General features: G+C 49.9%; 1 protein-coding gene across 1 annotated transcript; it reads left to right on the forward strand.

The window, feature by feature from the left end:
* The first annotated feature begins 383 nt into the window (after window positions 1–383).
* On the forward strand, window positions 384–14,700 carry CD8B (CD8b molecule). The gene is made up of 6 exons (XM_006183599.3): window positions 384–484; window positions 3,277–3,636; window positions 7,127–7,216; window positions 9,868–9,957; window positions 11,591–11,627; window positions 13,975–14,700. The coding sequence occupies exons 1-6, from the start codon at window positions 442–444 to the stop codon at window positions 13,985–13,987; spliced, it is 633 nt and encodes a 210-aa protein (XP_006183661.2). The 5' UTR covers window positions 384–441; the 3' UTR covers window positions 13,988–14,700.
* The last annotated feature ends 9,292 nt before the right edge of the window (window positions 14,701–23,992 follow it).

Raw genomic sequence — 23,992 nt, forward strand, 5'->3', positions numbered from 1 at the left:
GGCTCTCAGTAACTACTCAAAAAGGAAGGAAGTGGCCTGAGTCAGGGTCCTGCTCCACCACCCCTCCTGTGGGACCCTTCTGAGCGCCCTGACTTCTCTGAACCTCAGTTGCCTCAGCTAGAGTCACACGGAGTCATGACCCTGTTTTGACCATGTCCTAGGGCAAGAGGCGATCACACACACCTGCAGTTGCTTGGCACAGGACAGCGGCATCACCTCCTTATTGGAAACTGCAGCCAAGACCTTTGAAATGCGGGGAGGATGAGGGCGGAGACCTTGCCATCCTCACACCAGACTCCCGCCCCTCTCCCCCAGCCAGGTCCCTCCCTCTCCACTACCCTTCCCCCACCTCCTGCCCGCCCTCCCCCACAGCAGCCCCGCCCGGTCCCATCCCGGACCGTCTCAGCCCCGAGGCCCGCGGGGACCAGGTGTCCTTCCAAGATGCAGCGGAGTCTCTGGCTCCTCCTCGCCGCGCAGCTGGCAGGTAAGTCGGGGAAACCATCCTGCCCACGGGACCGGAGCAGGCGGTCTGCGCTGGACTCAGGCAGAGACTGCACCTGTGGAGTTTGGGGAGAGCTGTCCCTGTAGGATGCTGAGCCCAGAGCCCCAGACTGCAGGGACCCCCGGGAGGCAGCGCGGCAGCCACACCCCTGGAGCCCCGGGAGCCCCAGGACTGAGGCCACCTCTGTGCAAAAGCCTGAACCTTGGAGAACGGGACACAGGAAGAGAGGAGGGAGAGGGGAAGGAGGAAGGAGATAGGGAGGAAGAAAAGAGAGGTAGGAGGTCCCAAGAGGAAGGAAAAATGCCCTTGTCCAGGATCTGGCCAGATGTGTCCCCAGGAAGAGGCCAGGGCCCAGTTCTGGCTTCAGTGCCCGCCGCTTGGCCCAGGGTTCTGTAGACACAGTTTTATTACTTCCAGGGACATGTCTGTAGTACAGTCCACCAAATACAAGGCTGCTGCCAGTTCTCAGACAGGTGGGGCAGGGTGCTCCCTCGGGGACCCCTGTTTCCCCAGGATCCCCTGGGGTTGGGTGTCGTGGGCCGGTGGCTCCCGGAAGAAGCAGCAATGGGGTTGGCATGTCGGAGTTAGAATATTGTGGGGAGTCTGTCCCTCTGACCAAGCCCAGTCAGACTGGCTTTTAGGAGAAGCCCCTCCACACCCCTAACTGCCCACTAACCTGTGGTCGATTTGCTCTCTTGTCCAAAAAGCCTGAAGCTGTGGAGGGTGACCAGGCCTGCCAGCCCCGGCTGGGACCGAGTGAACCCAGCCACAGCTCAGGCAGAAGCTAGTCCAGGCCATTCCAAACTACCAGCATTGTTGATTGTTTTAGAAACAGCAGGTCCCTCTGAGAGTGGAATCAGGACTGGGCGAGAGGACCAAGGGAATCACATGAGACCATGGGGTGGCAAGGCCTGGCTCTGTGTCCAGAGTGCAGACGGGGTTCATTCTCCAGGGACTGAAAAGCAGGTGGGCATGAGAGAGAGAGAGATCAGGGTGCTTCTCAGCCAGGAAGTCTTCAGTAAGGACTCAGGGTGGGGAACGTAGACAGAGAACCCAAGGCCCCTTCCGAGCCCTCTGCCTCTGGAGGGATCCCATCTGGGTTTTCGTGGAGGGGCCCTGGGAGTCTGTGTATTTGCAGCCCCACTGTGTGCACATGAGCGCATGAGCGACATCCCAGAGAGGATCACGATGGGTTTCCTCGATTCAGGGAGTGGCTCAAAGCTCAGGTTCTGGGTTTGAATCTGGATCCACTGTATAGACGCTGTGTGACCCGGACCAGGTCCTTAACCATTCTGAGTTCCTTGTGTGTAAAATGGGTGTAAAATGAGCGTATCTTCTCTGCAGGATTTGGGATTAAATGGGATAAGGCGCACATCGTGTTTGGACAGCTCAGTAAACACTGGTATAATCGATTCTATTACATCCCCCAAGAGAGCGGTGACCCAAAACAACGAGGAAGCTCTACTCTGCTGAAAAGTACGGCCAAGGTTGTGAATATGGGCCATAGCCTGAGAAAGCCAGCTCCTCTTGGGTGCGCACACACACACACATACACTCTGGCCTCCTCTGACCCCCTGGGTCTGTGTCCTCTCCGAGCCTCGATGCTCTTGGGTCTCTGTCCTGGTCTGCAGGGTCTCCCCTGCCCCGCAGCTAAAACGAAAGGCTTACCAGGTCAGATTCGATTTCTTGGCCTTGGCCGTGAAGGACCCACTCTAATCTTCTCCTTTAAGATTCCATTTGCTGCCAGAAACAACCCCCAAGGTGTGAGACACACAGACGGTTTATTTACCCGCGTACAGCGCTTTCCAGTTTGCAGTGCTTCCTCCGTCTGACATTCTAAGCCTCGCATGCAGCAGCACAGGCCGCCCTCCGTTTACGGGGAGGAGACAGGCTCCCTGACTTGCCTGAGGTCCCACAACTGGTGCGGCGCACAGGCTGGGTTCAAGGCCAGGTCTGGGAGTTCCGCTCTGGTTCTCCTGAACCATCCCCCACCTTCCAGTGCTTCTTGTCTAAGACGAAAATGAACTCCTGCCACTGCTTCTGGGAGTCTGTCCTTCCCCTTGGGAATGGAGATCCAGAGACCAACCAATGGTAACTGAGTTGGGGAGGAATGGGCTATAATTGTGCCTACCAGGGGACAGGGAGTTCCCCTTGCTGGTCGTTGTCACTGTCCAGAAACGGTGGCTGGCCCTCCTATAGGTTGGCGCCACCAGCCACGCGCTCTGCGGGAGACTCCGAGCCCCTCTCCCAGCTTGCCCTGGGCCTCCTCCAGCTGCTCGGAGCCTCTTGAAGGTCTAAGCGTAGAGCGGCAGCAGGACACGGTGGAAGGCAATCCGGCTTTGACTTCAGCCTGAAGCCTTGACTTTGACTGCAGGCCACTTACTAGCTGTATGTGGGACGTTGAACAAGTCATATCATGCCTCAGTTCTTCATCTGTGTAATGGGAATAAAAATCCCAAAGTAAGTTTGAGGCTTGACTGCGGTAATTTGTGCAGCAATCCAAGCACATCAGCAGGCAATCCACAGCGGTGCTCTCTGCCTTGTCGCCTTTGTCAGGCTGGCATCGTGACACCTGCCTGGCAGATGGTCTCCTGCGGGGTGGGGTGCTCAAGCTCTGAGTCCAGAGGCCACCAGCTGCATTTCACCCAGGCTCTGCAACCAGGCAGGCTCTTTCGGAGCTTCTCCCCTCATACTTGGCTCAGGGTGATTCTGAGGCCCTACAGATGTGGCCAAGAAAACAGGCTGATGGTCTCTGCTCCTCCTGCCTCCCGTAGCTCTCGGCGGCAGCTCCGCGCTCCTGCAGAACCCTGAGGTCGTGATGGTTCAGACCAACCAAAGGGTGATGCTGACCTGCGAGGCCAAAACTTTCCCCACTAACCTGCGCATCTACTGGCTGAGACGGCACCAGGCCCTGAGCGCTGGCAGTCACTATGAGTTCCTGGCCTTCTGGGACACAACCGGAAAGACTATGTACGGCAAGGAGGTGACGCCGGAGAAGCTAACTGTGTTTCGAAATTCATCCCGGTACACTCTCAGCCTCCTAAATGTGAAGCCTGCCGACAGTGGCGTCTACTTCTGCATGACCGTTGGGAACCCTGACTTGACCTTTGGGAAGGGAACTCAGCTGAGTGTGGGTAAGAATCGGGCTCGGCGCTATAGATAAGCATTGAGCACCCACTGTATGAGCCCCACTTTGCAGGAGGGAAGGGCCGCCCGGAGCAGCAGCACCCCCACCAGCAGGAACAAAAAGTAACCCAGGGCTAAGCACACACAAGTGTTGTTCATAGTTGTTCTACTTAATGCTGCCAACCTCCCTGGGAGGCAGGTGCTGTTTGATTTCCATGGGAGGTGGGATGCTCAGAGCATCACTGCTTCCTCTGGTCACAGGGCAGTACCATCCTTCAGCCATACTGGGCCCACCTGAGACTGTGGCTGGACTGCGCCAAGTTCCTAGACCTGACAGTGCTCTCAGAAATGCCTTCGGAGTGTGCACTCAGGGAAAGAGGGTCCTTGCTGCCCGGACACACGCAACGAGAGCATTTCTAGGGCCGAGGGGCTGGGGTGCAGGTGCCCGCACGTTGTGCCTGGGCACCCATGGCTTGAACCCACGCCCAGGGTTGCAGGGAGTGAGGAGGCTGGACCCCAGACCCAGCTGCAAATTCTGCTGCAAATTTACTGTGAGCCTGTGGGCAGGTCGCTCCTCTCCCTGGGCTTCAGTTTTCTCATCTGTATCACGGGGCTGCTAATGGCCATCATGACTCCCTCCAGCCCTTAGAAGCTGCAGTTCCTCAGGAGTTAAGTCAGCAGGTCCAGTAGAAATATATTTCGAGCCACAGATGTAATTTAAAATTTCCTAATAGCCACGTTCAAAAAAGTCAAAAGAAACAAGTGAAATTAATTTAAATAATATATTTTATTTAACCCAATTTATCAACGATATTATTTCCACACATAGTCAGTATAAAAATTATTAATGAAATATTTCACATTTGCTTTTCATAAGCGCTCGATGTGTATTTCACATGTACAGCACATCCCAAGTCAGGCTTGCCGCATTTTACGTGCTCTGCAGCCCACGTGGCCGGTGGCTGCCCTATCAGACGGTGAGGACTGAGCCATCAGGGATGAGAAGGAATCCTCAAAGGCCCACGTCTGGCTTCAGCCCCCTCCCCATGTTAGCCCAGGGCCAGGCCAACCCCCTGTGGGCCTCCTGCTGTCTTCCTTTCCACACACCTGGGGTCTTCTCAGGCTGGAGGCACTGAGGGTGACAAGGGATACCCCCCCCCCCCAGGAATTAGGCCACTCAGCACGGAGGTGCAGGCGTAGCGGCACTGTTAGAAGACACAGACCAGGGTGACATTTCTGTTACATCTCACCAGCCTAGGGTCTTTAATCCAGGCGTGGGAAGGTGGGGAGCGATCTCTGGATGAGGAACCAGGGCATCCCTGAACGGGTGGGCGTCGACCGATTCTTGTCTTGAAAACTGGGCTTTTTTCTGAGTTTGGGGTTTTGGTTAGGTTTATTGTTTTTGTCTCTATAAGCCCCACACTTCCCACTCACGAGATTTCAGGTCTAAGAAAGGTGGATGGGGAAATAAGCAAAACTGGTTTCCAGAAGCTTCCCCCCACCCCCACCGCCCACCCACTCACTCCTGGCTCTGATCTTTCCAAACCCTTCCCGCTGCACCGCCCGGCTTCCCCAGAGCGCACACAGCCATGTCACCTCCCTGGGGGTAGGGGTGGCGGTAACCAGAGCCCACCCCCCTGCTGGAAAGTCAGTACATTTTAAAGGAGGGAACCCGGATGGTAGAGAAAATATTGGGGGGAAGATGAACCTTTTTCAGGCCCCGCAAGACGCCATGGGCTCAAAAGTCCTGCCCCTTTCAAAGAGGAGAGAAGGGGGGAGATTTGAACCGGGTGGTGGGGGGTGATATCAGGAAGAACCAAGGGGACCTGAGTCTAGGCAGCAAGACATTAAGATGGAACATGTCTCTGCACAGACCCCTGTCCCCCACAGGACCAGGATTGACAGAGCCCAGCCAGGGCCCCCTCGCAAGCTCACCGCCCCCCGGCTGGGAGAGCTCCGTGCCTCCCTGTGTATGAAGCAGGACCTGATGCCCTGGTGTGCTTAGCCTTCTGTCAAAACCCTTTTGCCCCCAAGGCAACTTGGCACCGTGAGAGCCTAGAAAGAGCCTCTGGGCTCAGCTGCCGGCCCTGCTGTTTACCGGCTCTCGAAATTTGGGCAAGTTATTTATTTCAACTCTCTGAGCCTAGGTGTCCTCGGGGAGGAAATGGGGACAATCAGGCTTGTCCCCAGAGCTGTTGGGTTCAATCAGCTCAAGCTGACATGCTTGGCACCGCCACTAGCACGCGGTGGGAGCTTGATAAGGGTTCGTTCTGGCTAGCTGGCTCTTGTAGAAACCACACGGAGCGGGCCGAGTGGGGCACGCGTTCTCCGCTTCCCAAAGGCGGCACAGAGTGGCGAGGGTCCCAGGTGTCCCCTTTTTATATGGAAGATGCTAGACCCAAATGACCAAACGTTGGCTGCCCCTCCCTGTGCCCTTGAGTCAAGAGTTCAAGCTCAAGGTGTCACCTGATTCCCTCTCCTACCACTTTGCAGAAAATCATTTCAGTGAAAAGTCTCTCCCCAACCCACAAAGTCAGGAGTTGGATTCAGCGTTCCCTGGTGTCCCCCCCAGACCCCATTCCCCAGCACCTCCAAGCCTCAGTTGTCTCCCTTTTCCTGGTATGCTTGTCCCACTGCCCTGTCCTCACATGTCAGCGTGCGACACTGGGTTAGAATGCAAGAGAAGAGTGCCCCTGCCTCCAGAAGTCGGGAGAGAAGCTGGGGGCCCCAGCTCAGCACTTTCCACCGTGGGGCCTGGGAAGCCAGCCCCTCACCTAGCTGGTGTTCACCTTTGAAATTAAAGGTTGGGGCTAGACTAAGGGTCCCTCCAGCTCTGATACTATATAATTTTTTTATGGAGGTGCTGGGGATTGAACCCAGGACCTCATGCATGCTAAGCACAGTATATGATTTTTAAAGACACCTGGCAAGGAAAGAAAATTCCAGTGTACACAACGTGTGTGGCACTGTCCATGCAGGAAAAGGGACCCCCTCCCTTCTGTGAACTTCCTTCACTCCCTCCGGGATTGGCAGCTGGGCTGAGGGGCTGGTCGGGCCAAGGGCTCGGGGACTCCAGCTTTGCCGCAAGGTCATCAGCCAGGCGGAGCCTACTGCTCACTTTGCTGGGCACCCTGTTTCCTTTCAGTCTCACAAAAACCCCAAGAAGGTGATGGGGTCCATCTTTGTTTCTGCAGAGGGGGAACCCGAGGCACAGAAAAGTGATAGGACTTGCCCCAAGTCTCACGGTGGTTAATCAGGGGTGCTGGGGCTCTGTTCACAGACACCAAGCTGACCCCCATCCCTAGGTCCTCAGATGCATCTGAGATTTGGGGAAGAAGGTCAAAAGTCCTACCAAACTGTGACCTTCAAGCCCCACAGCAGCCTAGGGAATGCTGATAAGGACTTTATCACCTGAATGTGAGATGTGCGGTTTAAGTTTTGTCTCTAAGTCCACCTGCTGTTCACCTGGCTAAGATACGTGTCTTGCCTGCTTTGTAGTTGATGTCCTTCCCACCACTGCCAAGCCCACCAAGAAGACCACCCCCAAGAAGAAAGTGTGCCGGATGCCAAGCCCGGTGACCCGGAAAGGTGAGTTCTCCTGCCCCCCTGGCTTCTAAGAAGCACAGCAGACACTCCCTTTTCCTTCCTTCCTTCCGAAAGCCCTTCCCAAGTGTGGGCTCCAGCCTGTTTCTCTGACCCTGAGCTGGGGTCCGAAGGGAAGCTGAGTAAGTTGGCCACGTGGCTCAGGGTCTAGTGGGAGACACACTCGCCAATTGTCGAGGGACAAAACTTATCGCAGGAGACAGCCACCAAAAACTTGCACATGAACGTTCCTAGCGGCATTATTCACAACAGCCCAAAAGTAGAAACAGCTCAAATTGATGAATGGATTAATGAAATATGGACTCTCCCTACAGTGGAATATTATTTAGCCATAATTAATAGTGAAGTACTGATCCATGCTACTACCTGGGTGAATCTGGCAAATATTATGCAGTGAAGGAAGCTAGTCACCAAAGACCAAATATTATATGATCCCCTTGACACAAAATATTTCATAAAGACAAAGCAGACAGGCTAGGGGTTTGGGGACTGAACGGGGAATGATGGCTAATGGGCACAGGATTTCTCTGGGGGGATTAAAGTGTTCTAAAATTAGATTGTGGTGATGGCTGCACAACTCTGTGACTATAACAAAAACCATTAAATTATACACTTTAATACACAAATTATATCTCAATAAAGCTGTTAACAGACAAACAAAAATCCCAACCCACAGGACTGGCACTTTAACTTTCCCAGCTTTGATGCCTAACAGAGGACCTAGCATACAGTAGGTGCTTAATATATGTTTACTAATGAGTGAACCAACTCACCGCTCTGTGCTACAAGCACCAGACACCGTAGCTGGAGAACGCACACACACACATACACACACACACACACACACACACACACACACGCTTTCCTTGAACCCATCAGCCAAATATGTTTCTGGAAAAACACTGACCTCTGTCCCTCCGAGGTTACTGGTGACTAACAGAAAGTGCCATCTGCTCCCACCCATAGAACAAACCACACACAGCCACACTGGGCTGCCTCCTGCTGCTGGTGTGGCTCTGTCTTAAATATGTAAAGTATCAGAAGGGGTCCGGGGAGAGGCATCTACCGGGACCCAGGGGATGGGAGAGGGAGCTGCCCACACCGTCACAGAACTCGCGTGCAGAAGGGCGAAGTCCTGGGGAACATAAAGGCGGAGACAGAATGATCTCTTATTATAAAGTATTTACTCCCCACAGCTTTACCTGAAGGATTTCAGACAGGGTGTAACCAAAAAAGGGCAAAAAAGGCAAATATAATTGAGGCACTAAGATGAGGATGCAAAGCCCAGGTCTCTGGGGGAGCAAGCAAACCCAGAGAAACAACAGGGACCCTGCAAGTAACCTGGCACCACCAACACCCTACCCCGCCTCCACCACAATGATATAAACAACCCAGCCACCAAGCCTTCATCCTGGCACTCAATTCTAAGAGAAGTCGGCTCTGTTCACTCTTATGTAAGGACCACTGAACAACAGTGACTCCAGTAGCCCTGTATAAATGATGGGAAAATGGTCAAATTTTTTGCCTCCTTTCTGACAGAAACCCTCAGTAAAATCCCAGGGTACCATACAAATCCAACACTCGTAGGTTATTAAGAATAACCAGGATGTGTGTGTGTGAAGGTGACCGAAGTTGTGGGGCAAGGGAAGTAGGTGGAGGTTGTGTTGGGGGTAGGGGCCGAGGGAAGTGTAGCCTAGTGGTTAAGTCAGCCAGGCCTAGATCTGAATCCCTGTCTACCACTGTTTATACTCTAAGACCTTGGGCAAGTGATTTAGCCTCTCTGAACCTCAGTTTTCTCATCTGTAAAGTGGGGATGTTCACTTGGCTGCAGGGAAGGCAGGATTAAATGAGATAGTTTACACAAAGCACTCAGCTTGGCGGGGCACCCAGATAGAGCTCAAAACTTGTTATCATAAAACAAAACAAAACAAAGCCTGCTCCCCTTGAGCTACCCCTGGGCGGTGCTGGGGGACAATTTCTAAACTGCCGTCTCAGGAGCAGTGTAGCGAGACCCAGACCCCAGGAGACCCTGAGCCCCGAGGAAGGCGGGGCCGGGTGTCACTGGTATGGCTCTTCCTCACCTTTACTAGAAGCTGCAGCTTTTCCTGGAGTCACATTTTGGGGAGGTGATCACACTTCACCGAGGACCTGCAGCTGTGTCTCAGCCCCTAGCTCAGCTGTGACCATTCCTCAGGACACCTCCCTGTAAATTATGTATGTGTACATGCAAAGAGAAGGTGCCAAGTTAACAGTGGCAGTTACTTCAGTGAAGGTGCCAGGATGCCGAGGGGCACTCTAACCATATACTTGAACCTTTTACAGTGAAGATATAGTCAGCTATTTCTTGTGAAATGGAAGTTTTAAAAATAAAAAATAAAAATCCTATTACCAGGCATGCAAATTGTCTATCTCATTCGAACATAAATAGCTCCTGAGTTGTTTTATTTTTTTATTTGGATGTGGGACATGAAATTTTCTATGTGAAATGATCTCAATGTGTTTAAAGTGCCTAGAAAAAAGACTAGAAGGAAATACGCCAACAGTGGCATTCTCTGGGAGGCGAGGCTTCTGGTTGCTTTTTCCGTCTTTGTATTTATCTGCACGTCTCAGGCGCTGGGGGGGTGTGTCTTTTCCAGGCCCATCCTGCGCCCCACTCATCATCGGCCTGCTGGTGGCCGGCATCCTGGTTCTGCTGGTGTCCTTGGGCGTGGCCATCCACCTCTACTGTAAGTTGTGCCTTCCTGGGCCGTCATGGCGACCCCTTTTGCTGTTGGAGGTGTCCCCGAGGGTCCTTCCTTCTCTAGGGCAGCAGGGCAGGTGGCAGCCTGCAGGGAGTTTGGCCCCCTTAACCCGGTAGTTCTTGGCCTGAGGCCAGGCTGCAGGGATCAGAGACCACCCTGTCTCTGGAGTCAGACAAACCTGGATTTGAATCTGACTGCTGATTTCTGATCTAGTGACCTTGGGCACATGCCCTGGCCCCTCTGAGGCAACCACGTTACCCTCCTCCCAGGGTTGCTTTTACAAACTCCTGCCCAAGTGCCTGGCTCGGGGCGTGTGCTCCGTACGCAGGAAGGCCGTGAGCAGTGGAAGCAGTGCACAGAGATTGTGGTGGAGTTTGGGTCATGTTCCCAGAAGCTAGGAATCCTCCCGTTGAGGCTGTAGGGAAAGTCAGAGACGGCTTCCGCTCTCAGCCACTCCAAATGTGGGATCACCACCTTCTATGGGCCCCCAGGGGAGCTGCCGGGGAGGCCCGCACAGCTGGCCAAGAGCCCAGAGCCCCAGGCTCTACCCCTGACTCTTCTGCTCACCTGTGCCACCTTGAGTAAGTCACTTGCCCTCTCTGGGCTTCTATAAAATGGGGGTGGCCCCCAGGGGCATGGACTAGATCAGTGTCTGTTTTATAGGTCACAGACCCCTTTCTACATATGATGACAATGATGGACCCTCTCCAAAGAGAAATGCACCATGTACACATTTTTGCATACAGTTCCTACCCAGAAAGGGATCCACTTACTCCGTTCTTCTTTTATTTTCATTTTAATTTTTTTAATAATTCAGCATTTATTTTATTTTAATTTAAAAAAAATTTTTTTAAATAATTCATCACTTACCCATTCTAAGAACCACTAGCGCTCAGTGGTCTGCAAACTTTTTGATCAGGACCTCATCAGTTAAAAAAAAATTTTTTTAATTGTAAACGCTAACTGCGATTAGCTGTATTGATTTATTTTATAGATTATGTATGTACATATTTAATATATAATTACAAATATATTTATACTAATAAATTATTAACATTTATGTTAGCTGTGTTTATTTAACGTACTATGTATGTTTTCAACATGCTTCAAAAATAAAAGGTAATAGGATGAGACAAACATGTATGTAAATCATATGTAAATATTATAAATGTTAAATCTGTAAATGATTGTAAATAAATAAATATGGAAATATGGAAATAGACACACTTGCATTTCCTTCCTGCTTTCCAAGGGGAAACCTTACACATCCCCAGAACACACGTGCTCTGGTTTAAGACCACCTATCTGTTCAGCCTCCTCTTCCTGACCTGCTGTGAAGGGCACAATGACACGTGTAAGGACACACAGACTGCCACTTCCTAGTGGCATGGCTTTGGGCAAGTTAGTAACACACTCTCTCTGTGCCTCAGTTTCCCACTCATTGGTTTGCCATGACCATTAAGGGAGTTAAAACCCATGAAGTGTTGGGAGCAGAGCCCGGCACCGAGGAAGTGGTCCGAGATGCCAGCTGCCCCTCTCATCGCCCTCCTCACTGTCTGGGCCTGGGGGTCAGCGGCTCACAGCCCGTTCCAACCAGTGTTCTTGTGTTCTTTTCCAGGCCTGTGGAGGAGAGCCCGGCTGCGCCTCCTGAAACAGTAAGTGGCCGGGGCCTCGGAGAGGGGCCCGTGCTGCAGGCCTGGGCGTGGCCCTGGCTTCCTTAGCGCTGGCAGCCTCCAACTGCAAGAAACCCCAGCCAGACGTCGCCTTCAAAACATCAGACACTATAAATAGATGGGATGATGGAGTTCAGGCAGAGAGAGAACTTAAGCAAACAAAAATACTGATTAGTCGTTTAAGTGTATGTCGAGGATGGTAAGATTTAGCTCTTAGCTCCCGAAGATAACAACTCTTTTTCTAAAAAAAAAAAATTTTTATTGAAGTATAGTTGATTTACAGTGTTATGTAAGTTTCACGTGTAGAGCAAAGTGATTCACATATATCTGTATATGTGTGTGTGTATATATTCTTTTTCAGATTCTTTTCCATTATAGATTATTATAAGATACTGGATAAACCATCCAATCTTGCCCGCATAAATCCAGTTGGATACCCCAAACTCTTTCCCACCCCCTAGTTCATTTGACTTGGTCCTGCATTTTTACAGACAAGTGGAAAGACTTGCCCAAAGCCCTTGGGGAAGTAAAGAGCAGAAATCGAATTTGAAGACAAGTGGCTTCACCCCAAGGCCAGCTTCCCCGCTGGTGTGGGGTGCTGGGCATGACCCACCTGGGTCCCAGGAGTTTGCACACCCGCCTGCTGAGTCACATAAACACAGGACCTAAAAAGCTCTCACTCTTTAGGCCCACGGAGCAGTGTGGGCTCCGGCCGTGAGAGGCCAGGGCTTAGGGGCTCCTGGACCCCTACTGGGCCATGGACAGTATTCTCAGATAGCTTTTTCTTTCTCAAAATAGAGATGGTTTCATATTTACCTAACTCCTTCATTACAACCCCCTCCATCTAGAGGTGTTTGGGAAAAAACAGAAAGCCCCCGCCTCTGGATTGACGATCAAGAACTCTGGCTCCGTCGCGAGGCAGATCTAGGTTTGAATCCTGTCTGCTCACCCACCCTGTGACTGTAGGCGAGTCACTGCACCTCTCTGAGCCTCTGGCTCCTCATCTAGTAAAATGGGATAACAGTACCAACCACATGGCTATTGTAAGGAAATACCTTCCAAGTGCTCAGCTGCTGGTCCCTTGGAGTCAAAGCGCCAGCTCATGTCACTTAGGAAAATCGACCCTACAAGAAGCCAAATCTTTTCTTGTTGAATCATAAGTGACATATAATATTGTATTTGTTTCAGGTGTACAACTCAAAATGTTTTTTTTTTTTAGTAAAAGCAGATTTATTCAGAGATACAACTCCATGGATAGAGGGCAGGCCATCTCAAAAGGCAAGAGAAAGGCCACAAAGTGTATTTTTAAATACTCTGAAATTATAAGTTTTCATACATACTCTCTACACTGTGTGCTCTGCATTATTATACACATTACGTTTGTATATATAGTTGTGTAAACATGCCTGCTGTGTTTAAGGGGTAATTTTCAATGATAATTTTGGTTGTGTGCAATTTTCACTTTATGTGCTGGATTTAGAAACAGCCCCATACTTAAGAGACAGCAACTTAACGGTATTTGTCTGACCCTGGGCTTCCGGAAGGTTTCAGTTCAGAACCTTCCTCGTGGTGACCTTATATGGGGAGTGACCCCCTCTCGGGGTACATGTGGCCTGTGATTCTGCCTCCCACTCACCCCTTTGCTGTAACTTGTTCCCCAGGGATTTGATGCCGGTTTGGGAGGAAGGTCGTGCAGAGCTGCAGGGCCTCAGTGCTTTGGTGAACCCAGGGCCTCTGAGGATCGGTGCAGGCGAGGAAGGGGCTGGGGTGGCCGTGGGTGGGCCTTTAGCCCCCTCACCGTCTTCTTTCCGAACAGCTCTGCTTTCATCTTTTGTCTGTTGTTTCACTTACCTGTAAGATGTTGTTGAACAAAAGTTTTTGTGGCTAAAAAGAAGTTTTAAAACCACCTCTGGTTTTGCTCTCATAATCCAGGTGTAGACGAAATGGTCTCTGGGCTTCACAGACCGGCTGTTCCAAACTCAAGTTGCAGTTTGGAGCAGACAATCCTCAACCTCTAACTGACCTTAGACAATCCTCCCATCGGCAGGCCTGCTGCCTCCAGCCCCTTCGTGTGCACGGATGGAGAGCTCATCTTAGAAGGGACCGCAGGAAGTGACACTATGCAAAGCTAGAGCTCTTAAGGCTGTGTTTTTTAAGCTCTTTAATTTTTTCTAATGACAAAGATGCACCCTAAAAACATCCTAGCACAAACGCTTGGCCCCAGGCTACTTACTTGGAATGCAGTCTTGCATCCGTTTATCTCTGTTACAGGAAATTCAATAGCGTTGGCCCGAAAATAAGTGGTTTCACAACTTACTGTTGTTTTCAGGTTTTATAAGTGAGCAGAGAATGCGCTTTTGGTGTCCTGCTACAAAAATACACCGGTCAGTGATGAGCGAGATCTGGAAAAATGAGACAGAAGGGACACACTCAACCATGGAAATTCCCCTGACCTGCCGAAGCTGCCTGCTTTTAACTACTGCAAGTTCTTTCTGTGAGCCTCATGCATGGGAGCAACTTGTGATGGAGTCATTGGGAATCTCAGAGAGAAGGCTTCAGAACCCCAGGGCACTTTCTGCGACCCGGAAGGCACACTGGAGGACTGAGTAAGAAATGCCACCGGTGACACCACTTCCGGCTCCTGTACTCACCCTGGGTTGGGCTGGGAACTTCACTGTTGGCCTTCCAGCCACCAGCTTGCTGTGCCCTGGTAGGGCAGTGACACTGAGGCCTGAGTCTCTCGAGGGGATGGCGCTGGGATGGGTCCCCTTGGTCTTCCCAGGCTGGAGCTGACCCTCCTCACAGAAGGCCCCAGAGAGCAGATCCAGATTGGAAGTGGCACTTCTGAGAGGGGCTGACCTGACCCCCCTGGTCACTTTCGGTTTCTGAGTACCTCCTCTGGGGCTGGGAACTTGTGGTTCGGGGGGCAGGAGGCCACTTGATCTCCCACTAGGAAGTGCCTCAGCTTTCACTTCTGCCCTCCCATGGCTTGTATATTTTGACTCTTACTCTCTGTTCCTTTCATGAAGATACCTTGGTTGTAAAAATAAAGTCTTGAGTCAAAGATGCAGATGGCTCCTGCGATGTAAACGCACAAAAGCTCATCTATATAGCAAAGCTGTGATGCTCAGTTAAAAAGAAATAATGAGGTTAAAAGGAGTCTGTCTTCATTTTGCCTTGAGTTCCTCATTTGCCCCCAAAACATACGATAGTCCACGTTGTCGGTATAGAGACGGCCTGGGGAGGTTGGGAGCACCCCGGGCACCCAGAGCCAGACAGCAGTTGCCTCAGGGGCCACCCTCCTCCACCCCACTCCCATCCTGCCTTCACCAGCACCTGTTCATTTCTACTGAGCGTGGAAACCCAGGGACTCCTGGCCACAAGGCGGGCGGCCCTGCACCAAACAGGAGGCGAGAGACATCAGGCTCTCTGTTGCTTGTCCATGTGTTTCTTACTGTCTCTTAGTTTCCATAGAGAAGGAAAAGGCCAGGAGAAAATGCTGTGGAGTGGAGGAGTTATAAAAGCCCCTGGATCATATCTTAACTCCTGAGCCTGGGCTTGAGCAGGTAAAGAGCTATTGAGCCAAGAAAGAATTCAGTCTTTGGCTGCAATAGCAGAAGCACCGAGCCCGGGTCAAAGGAGAAGAGAGTCCCCGCCTGCTTTTCCTGGCCAGCCCAGGGCTGGGAGGTGCGATTTAAGAAGGAATGGCAAACCAGGCGAGGCCACAGAAGGGCCAGTGTGACCTGCTCCCGGCATCTGAGAGGCCCCCTGTGGAGTCGGGGCGCAGCAGAACTGGGTCTGCTGGGTGGGAGACAGAAGGGGGTAGAAGCAGAAAGTGCTGGAGAGAAACAAAAGCCTTCCACGCACCCGCTGTACGGACCACAGGACAGGCTGCCTTGTGAGGCTGCAGGGTCGGGGGAAAGGGCCGGGTTAGGCTGGACCAGACTCCTCCAGGGTTCACTTTGCTCTGAGATGACCCATTTAATAAGAGACCAAGGCCCAGGCGTGCAGCCTGCCCTCCCTGAAGGCTCACACCCTGTCCGCAGAGGAAGTAAGAACAGGCCTCAAGGCCCCTCGTCCCACTGCAGGCTCTGCTGTTTAAGAGCATCTCCCTGCTGCTGTCTTGGTGACCGTGTTTGCTTGTTTGCAGGTTGGCATGGGATGAGGTTGGGGGGCCAGGGCGGGTGGGGGTTGCTCCTCTGTCTGTTTTCTGTGCAGCAGACACCTGCCGAGGCAGGTCTGCCCGGGGAGCCAGCGTGAGCTTGGCTGCCAGCGGCAGGGACTGCGGTGAGGAGGTCTGCGCTCAGCACCTGACTTTTGTTTTGAAGAAGAAACTGAGCATTGACTACTTTCTGGAGCGCCGTTACGGCAAAATATCAAAAAAAAAATTTTTTTTTTCTTAATTTAGCTATCTTTTGACGAGAAATTTCACTTGTCGGCGTGTCTCTTAAAGAAGCACATCTCAGCATGACATGCACAAAGAAACAAGCATCATGTTGTTCCTCAGAGCTCTGCTTATTAGCCGAAAATTGGGGATAATCCAAATGTCCCTCAGAAGGAACCAGTTGGATCAATTGCAATGTAAGGGACCCCGTGCAGCTGTTAAGGCGTGTGCTAGACCCCTAACGCCAGCATCAAATGATGGCCACCACATCTGCGAGTCTTTTAACATTTATATTGAATATTCCCCTTTTTTTTTCATTTTTCAGTTTTATTAGGTAGAATTATTACAATTTGACTGCACACATACAATATATTGCATATAAATACATATACACAATGTACTGCACATGTATTTTTTAATTTACATATATGTACTGTTCATTGTTCCTAAAACGGTTGGAGCTTTAGCTTTTTAGGGGGGTAATTAGGTCTACTTACTTAGTTTTAAATTAACCTTTCTTTTAGCGAAGGTACTGGGGATTGAACCCAGGACCTTGTGCATGCTAAGCATGTGCTCTACCACTGAGCTACACCTTCCCCCAAGCTTTAGCTTTTTAAACTTACACAGTTATCAAAGGAATAAAGCCAACCACAAAATAAGAATTAATTCAAAGAGATACATACACCCCGCTATTAACAGCAGCATTGTTTATAAGTGCCAAGATATGGAAGCATCCTCAGTGCACATCAATAGATGAATGGATAAAGAAGATGCAGCTTATATATGTAATGGAATACAGCTCACCCATAAGAAGAAGAATATTTTGCCATTTTCAGCCCTTCATTCACTTTTTTTTTTTCACTTCAAAAACCAGAATTTTATAACTGGCATAAACTGAATATTCTCATTTTAAATGCAATACGCCGTCACTGTTAAAATTCAAGCACAGATATTTTAAATAGACAAAAAGTCTATGTAAGTGAGAAGTCAGGATACAGGTACCCATGGTGCAGGAATGATCACAAGGTTTGGGGTGGGAGTGTTCTGCTTCTCCATGTGTGTTCAGTTTGTGAAAAGTCAGAGTTATACAGTCATGAGGTCACCCCTCACAGATGGCTATGGAAATAGATACACATTACACTTCATTATACTTCTATACTTGGAGATATTTTAAAAATCCAAGCACAGAACATTGCAGAAATGTGCAAAATCGGCATTTGAAAGTTTCTTGTTCTTCCAGATTTTTCCTGCATGTACTTTTTAAGCAGAAAATTGAAATCTTACAAAATACAACATATAATACAAAAGATATAGGATACAGAAAATTGAATCTTATTGTTCGATTTCCTTTTTTCTGTAATAATGTATCAAGGCCTCTGTATCTACTTGTTCCTATTTGAATAGAAAAAGGTGTGGAAGGATATACTCCAAGCTGTCAATGGCAGTTACTCTGGGGAACATCCATTTCTGTGTGTACATTTCTGTGTTGTGTGAATTTTTTATGACAATCATCTTATTCTTTTATAACTGGGGGAAAAAAGAACGTTTGGGGGAAAAAAGAAGCAGCCTCTTAAAAGAGGCTTTGGTTATTGTATTAAAAAACCGGAATCAGTGTCAATGAGGAATTTGTTCATGGATCATGATTTTAAAAATCTATACAGTGGGAAACAGAATCACAGATGTGGAAAATGAACTTATGGTTACCAGAGGGGAAAGGGGTGGGAAGGGATAAACTGGGAGTTGAGATTTGCAGATACTAACTAATATATATAAAACAGATAAACAACAGGTTTATATCATATAACATGGGGAATTGTGTTCAATATCTTGTAGTACCTTATGGTGAAAAAGAACATGAAAACGAATCTATGTAAGATTCATGTATGACTGAAGCACTGTGCTGTACACTAGAAACTGATACAACATTGTAAACTGACTGTACTTCAGTAAAAAAAAATATATATATATATATCAAAATAATTGAAACAATAAATAAAAAATAAAAATCTGTACAGTGGAAATCGTTGTGATGCAGGCAGCCGGACAACCAGGACCAGCGCTACAGCTGTGTGACCCTGGGCATCATAAACCCGCCGCCTCAGTTCTTTCCTCTGCGATGGGAGTTCCAGGAGTCTCGCCCTGTGCGTGTTGCTGTTGGCCTTGAACGACCACAGATAGAAGGGTCTAGGGCAGTGCTGGCCCCCTCCCCTCCCTTCCTCTCGGCGGGAAACGAGGATGGAAGATTCTGGGCAGCAGCCTGCAGGTGTGGCAGCCAGCGGGGCTGAGTTCAAAGGAGGAAGGGGGCTCCCGCGCCCACTCCCTTTCATCCTGACTCAGCCCCGCCCCCGCCCGCTTGCCTCCCCGCCGCCGGTAGGAAGTGAGCAGCTTGTTTTCAGAAAGTGATTCCCGGCCCCCACGTGGGCCGCCGAGCTGATCCGAATCTACCACCCAGTCAAAGGGAAAGAGCGAAAGAGCCCCGTCTTCAGAGCCCCGTTTCCAGGTGTGGAGGATGAAAGAGATCTCCTCTGTCGCTTCTTGGGAAACCTCCTCAATGCGTCACTGAACTCCTCAGTGGCCGCGAGTCAGCGGGTCCTGGAGACCCAGCCGCATCACCCAGTGTGACGGCGCCGACAGCAGGGAACCGTATCCCCCCCACCGGGTCGGTTTGGGAGCCAACGAAACATGCGTGACACGTGTGATTCTTACCAAGCTCAAAGCAGGGGTGCTGAATACAGCACTTCGGGTCCTGTGCCATATCCCTGGCTCTCCGGGGTCGGGTTTTTTGCCATTAACTTACTGCCTTTTGCATGCGAGTACCCATCTAAGAGCTTAGCTTAGGCTTCTAAATTTGAATGCAAACTGCCTAAGTCTCTGTTCATTATTATTGGGGTGGGGGGAAGTAATTTGATTTATTTATTAACGGAGATGCTGGGGATTGAACGATGAACCCAAGGCCTTGTACATGCTAAGCACGCCCTGTACCACTGAGCTATACCCTCCCCTCTGTTCATATATTATTTTAGTTGCTGTTGTTCCTATGAGATTAACTGCAGACCATCTCTGTCCCTGTCCCCGAGTTATGTGAACTAATCAACTGTCCCCTCTCCCTGCAGTTAGCGCCCCGCTCCTTAGGCTGCGGGTTCAAATATATTCACTTGGGCACCTTCTGTGTGCCCCGCCGCTGGGCACACTCAGTCCTCCAGGCTCACATCTTGTTCATCGCACTTACCAAAGAGCCTTCTAGGCCCCAGTTCCCTCTTGTCTAGCCAAACCCTCATTTCCTGGAGTTGGCAGGGTCGGGGGTGGGAGGACCAAGGCTTGTGGGAGCCCTCTGGCCCTGTCCCACCATCTGCACAGATGATCAGCATTCCCAAGCCCCAGGCCAAAGTCTGCATGAATGAACACCTAGGAGGTCCTCGGAGTCCACGGCAGGGCAGGCTGCTGTCAGGTTAGTGAGCTGGGACAGCTGCCCTCCCTCTTGGCCCCCTCAGCACCTCTCCTCTTGGCTCCCAGCCCAACCTTTCTGGGCCCCTCAAGGCAGTGAGGACTGACTTCTCCACCTTTTAATGTTTACTCTGCTGAGGACAACTGACAGACCCCCTGGAGAACACACGCTCCACAAATTAGATGCTAACTGAGCACCTTACATGTTCTTGGCGCGAACGTGTGAACAGATGCTGTCCCTGATCCCCAGGGCTTACATCATCTCGGGGACACGGACACAGGGCTGGTCCCCAGAGTGAGTGCCCTTGGGGACTCACTCGCCACATCCTCGTGCCGGCCCGAGGAAAAACGACAAACAAGTCAACAGGTAAATACCCAGCTGGTGTTAGCACAGGCGGAAGGCATGAACTGCCTCCTCCCAAAAGGCTGTGTTCCACCGACAGGAGGGTTTGCAGCCTCTCACAGATTTTGTGGAGGTCTCTGCGGTTGGGTGGGGGCAAAGCAAGAGGGGAAGACTTGAAGTGTTGGTGGGAGGCCGAGGCCCACCCTCCCCAGCACACCCCACCCCCCAACCCCCTCAGCATCCTGTGAGCCGCAAGCTGCCTGCTTGGCTAGACCTGCTGGCCTGGTAGAGCCAGGCCAGGCAAGAGGGAGGCTGTGACTCCTGTCCCTCCAGCTCACCCCACTCCAGCCCTCAGTCAAGCTTCGGGGACCTGGGGAGCAAAGAGCACCGGGCGACTCGCCCAGCACAAAAGATGGGACAGCTCGAGAACACCTGGCCTCGGGGCAGGAGAAAATGGAATCTGAGTTGTCCCTTCCTCCCACCTCATCATCTTCCCTACAGCCACACTGATGTTTTGGTTTGGGGATGGGAGGAAGGGTGACTTCCACAGGACGAGCAGGCCCTTGTGGAAGACCTTTCCTGGACCCCCACTCAAAGCCTGCGCCACCCGCAGAAACTCAGAACCCCATCCCCGGCGGCCCACCCACTGTCTAGGGGGTTGAAGGAAGTGACAAGAAAAGAGTGCCGGGGCTCAGACGGCAGCCAGCCTTTCCCCTAAGGGCTCCTCACATCTTCTTCTGTCAGGACTCTGCCAGCCCAGCCAGCGCATGAGGAGCTGAGCACGGAAGAGGGAATCACACTGTTGGGGTTTTATCCATGTCACTTCGGAGCGAGAGTGCTCCTGTGTGTGGCAAGTGATGGGGACAGAATGCTTGCCTTGTAAACCAGCCCTGATTATGGTGACAGTCAGGACCTTCCAAAGGACAGCTGTCTCACATTTGAGCCTGATCAGAGCCTGCTGGTGAGACACAAAAGCTCCCCACCCGCTTCCTTGCCCTGCTTTTAGCATCCAAACTAAATTAAGATCTTTGAGTGTATCTATGTGTTTAAGGCAAGAAGGTTGATTCATCTGTTCTCAGTCTCCTGCCAAAACCTCTACACCAAAATTTCACCTTCAGAGGATGACTTGTGACTTGGTCAGTGGAGGTTATGAAAACGTTTCGCAGAAAAATGGAAACCCATCATTTACACACAAATGTCACTGGGTGAAAACATCAAAAGCAAGACACCACTCACTGCTGGAGAGAATGTGGACCACCTCGCAGGGGCTGCTGATGGTACTGTGAGAGCCTCCAGCCTTCTGGAAAGCAGTTTGGCAGTATCTAGGAACGTCTGATGTAAATCACATGCTAACTCAGCACCTGCGGGAACAGGTCCGCTATAAAGCAGAAGCATTGTTACATAAGAATAAATATACAAAGATAATCATTTCAATCTTGTTTGGGCAAAATAAAAGCCGGAAACAGCCCCAAGTTAATTAGTAGGGAATCACTAAATTGTGATCAATCCTCACCCTAAAGTATCATGCAACCATCAAAAGAACAACTTAAAAGAATGCTTTGGTGCGATTGCCAGGGATCCTTAGGAAAAGCAGGATGCAGGGAAGGATTTAAAATGTGATCCTATTTCTGCAAAGCAAATGAAGACCCGCAGAAAACCTTAGACGTAGATGTCTACTGCTGAGCATAAGGAGGCGAGGGACACAGCCCCGACCAACGCTGGGCACGAATGCTGAAAAGCGCTAGAAGAGGAACTAGTTTAATTTAAGTGATGAGGGATTAAACAAAAGGATTCCTCTTTTTATTTTAATTAAATTGACTGTTAAAATTTAATTTCACAATACATCGGGGAGCACTTCAGAATCAATATTTTTATTTATTCCTGCACTGCCCAGTGCCAAAAAGGATGGGGGGCAGCTTACAGAGCTATATGCTCAAAGGGAGCAGTGAGCGAGGCAAACCAGCGATGGGATGGAGGGTGGAGAAGGCGGGCAGCTCACAGCGGCACAGCCCCCGCTGGCCCTCCGCATCCCCCAGCCGGCTCATTTGGTGCCTGTAAAACGTATGTTTCTGTGTCCTTCATCCTATTTAATACGATGTCGCCTCTCATTTGCCCTTTTTAGTTTTCCAGTCACTCCAGGTAATTTATTTTCTCCTTTCTATTTGCCGAAAATGACAATTCACCTCCCCAGATGCGCTGTGCCGCTCTGGCTGTGGGTTCGTGGTGTGAACACCCAGGTCGCTCAGATGCACGGTGAGATGAGAGAGCACAATTTCCACTCATCTATGTTTTTTTCCCACAGAAATAGAATTTGTTATTGCAGTAGCTGAACATACTACTAGCTCCTGCATTTAAAAAGATGCTTTTTCCAGCATAGGTATAATGAAGTTACTGACTTCCTGAGACCTGGCTCTTTGATCATTTAAAAATTTTATTAATTTTTCTAAAAGTTGTGAGAACACAACTTCCTTCACTTCCCCCGAAGTCTTAGTTTTTGATTTCTCATCAGGGTCCCAGAGCTGGGCTGACTTGTCGAAGTGTCAGAATCCCAGAGGCTGATAGTCAGTTTTCACTGGAACCACCTGCCACCCTCGGGGCAGGAGGAGCTTAAGTTTCCACACAAGCTTTGTTACCGGTTGGCGGCTGTGTTCTGAATTCTGGATTCCTGCTTTCTCTCTGTGAGGGCCTGTTTTTCCCACCCTTCTGTCCCAACAGGGGGAAAAACTGCAGATATGTAAGAATGTGACTCACCCATCTTTTTAGAATCAGAAAAGCTTTCCTTCTCAGAGGCAAGAGCTTCTCCCTCCCAATGGGATTACCAGCTACCAGACACACACTGGTCAATTCACAATGACTGGTTCCAATAATTAAAATAACGTGATTCAAGAACAGAGCCCAGTAGAACTGAGAGAGGTGATCAGACAGGCTCGCTGACCCTGGCTGATTAACTAGGGGAAGAAAATGCCAGGCTGTGAAAAACGGGACACTTCTCTTATCCCACAGCTGGCTCCTTGGCTCCAAGGACCTAGTCCTACAGCAGGACAATTTATGTCCCACAGCTGCTGCATTACTTCAGGACACACCCTAGCATCTCTTTCTTTGTTCGCTTCCTCCCACTGCGGCTCCTGTTTTAGGTCTGGGCTCCACGGGGGAAAGAGCTGGTAACAAGGGACTGGCACCACTGGAATGAAGCTAACGATGGCAGAGCCTTCCAGTAAAAGACCCTGTGGCCACATCTGGGGCTGGTGCTGTCTTGACCAGCCCCTGGGCTGTCGACTCCCCACTCAAGTGTTTACTTTTCCTCTCTCTCTGAGCAATAAAAGCAGCTTTTTTTTTTTTTTAACTTTGTGTCTCTACCTCTATCAAGAATTCTTTCTCAGCCAGCAGGCAAGGACCCACACAACTGGCGGGCTTTCCAATTTGGGAGCCCCTCCATCCACTAACAGAATATATGGATTACATGCTACAAGTAGCGTTCACATGCACAGGGAAAGAATGAATTCTATAATAAAGGGTGCCGAGACAATTGACTATTTGGGAAAAAGTAAGTGTTAGTCCTCCACATCTTACACCAAAAAGAAATTCCAGGTGGTTTCAGTAAGTGAATATTTTTTTAAAATACACTGAAAGAAAGAAACCAGAAGGTCAGTGATTTAATCAATAATAAACTGTAATAAAAATTAAAGACAAACTTGTTTTTAATACAAATTGGAGTTGTTCAAACAATAAACGAAACAATAACAAAAAAAGGAATTCATTTTTAAAATGCATTTTACCATATTATACCAGAATATACTATTTCAGGTAGATGAGAGTATTGATAAATGAGCTCATTAGTATATTCCATCGCGGGGAGTGCAGGCTGGGGCCACCACTGTGAAGCGTGGCTTGGACCCGTGTATCAAAAGCCGTAAAGTCGTGCGTGTTTCCTTGACCCAGCAATTACACTCCAACGAATTTATCATGAAAAGGTTATTGTGGTTACGCATAGGGATTATTAATGGCAGAGACCTGCATCGCATTATTGTGAGCGTATTGAAAACATGCTAAATACCTAAGTACCCACCAGTGGAGTAAAAAAGTACATCCACACAACATGATGAGAGCCCTTATAATAATGCTACGCAAGAATGCTTAATAACTGGAAAGATACTCACGATGTATTTTTAAATTTAA

The sequence above is a fragment of the Camelus ferus genome, chromosome 28 (genome assembly GCF_009834535.1).
Source record: "Camelus ferus isolate YT-003-E chromosome 28, BCGSAC_Cfer_1.0, whole genome shotgun sequence".
Classification (NCBI taxonomy): Eukaryota; Metazoa; Chordata; class Mammalia; order Artiodactyla; family Camelidae; genus Camelus; species Camelus ferus.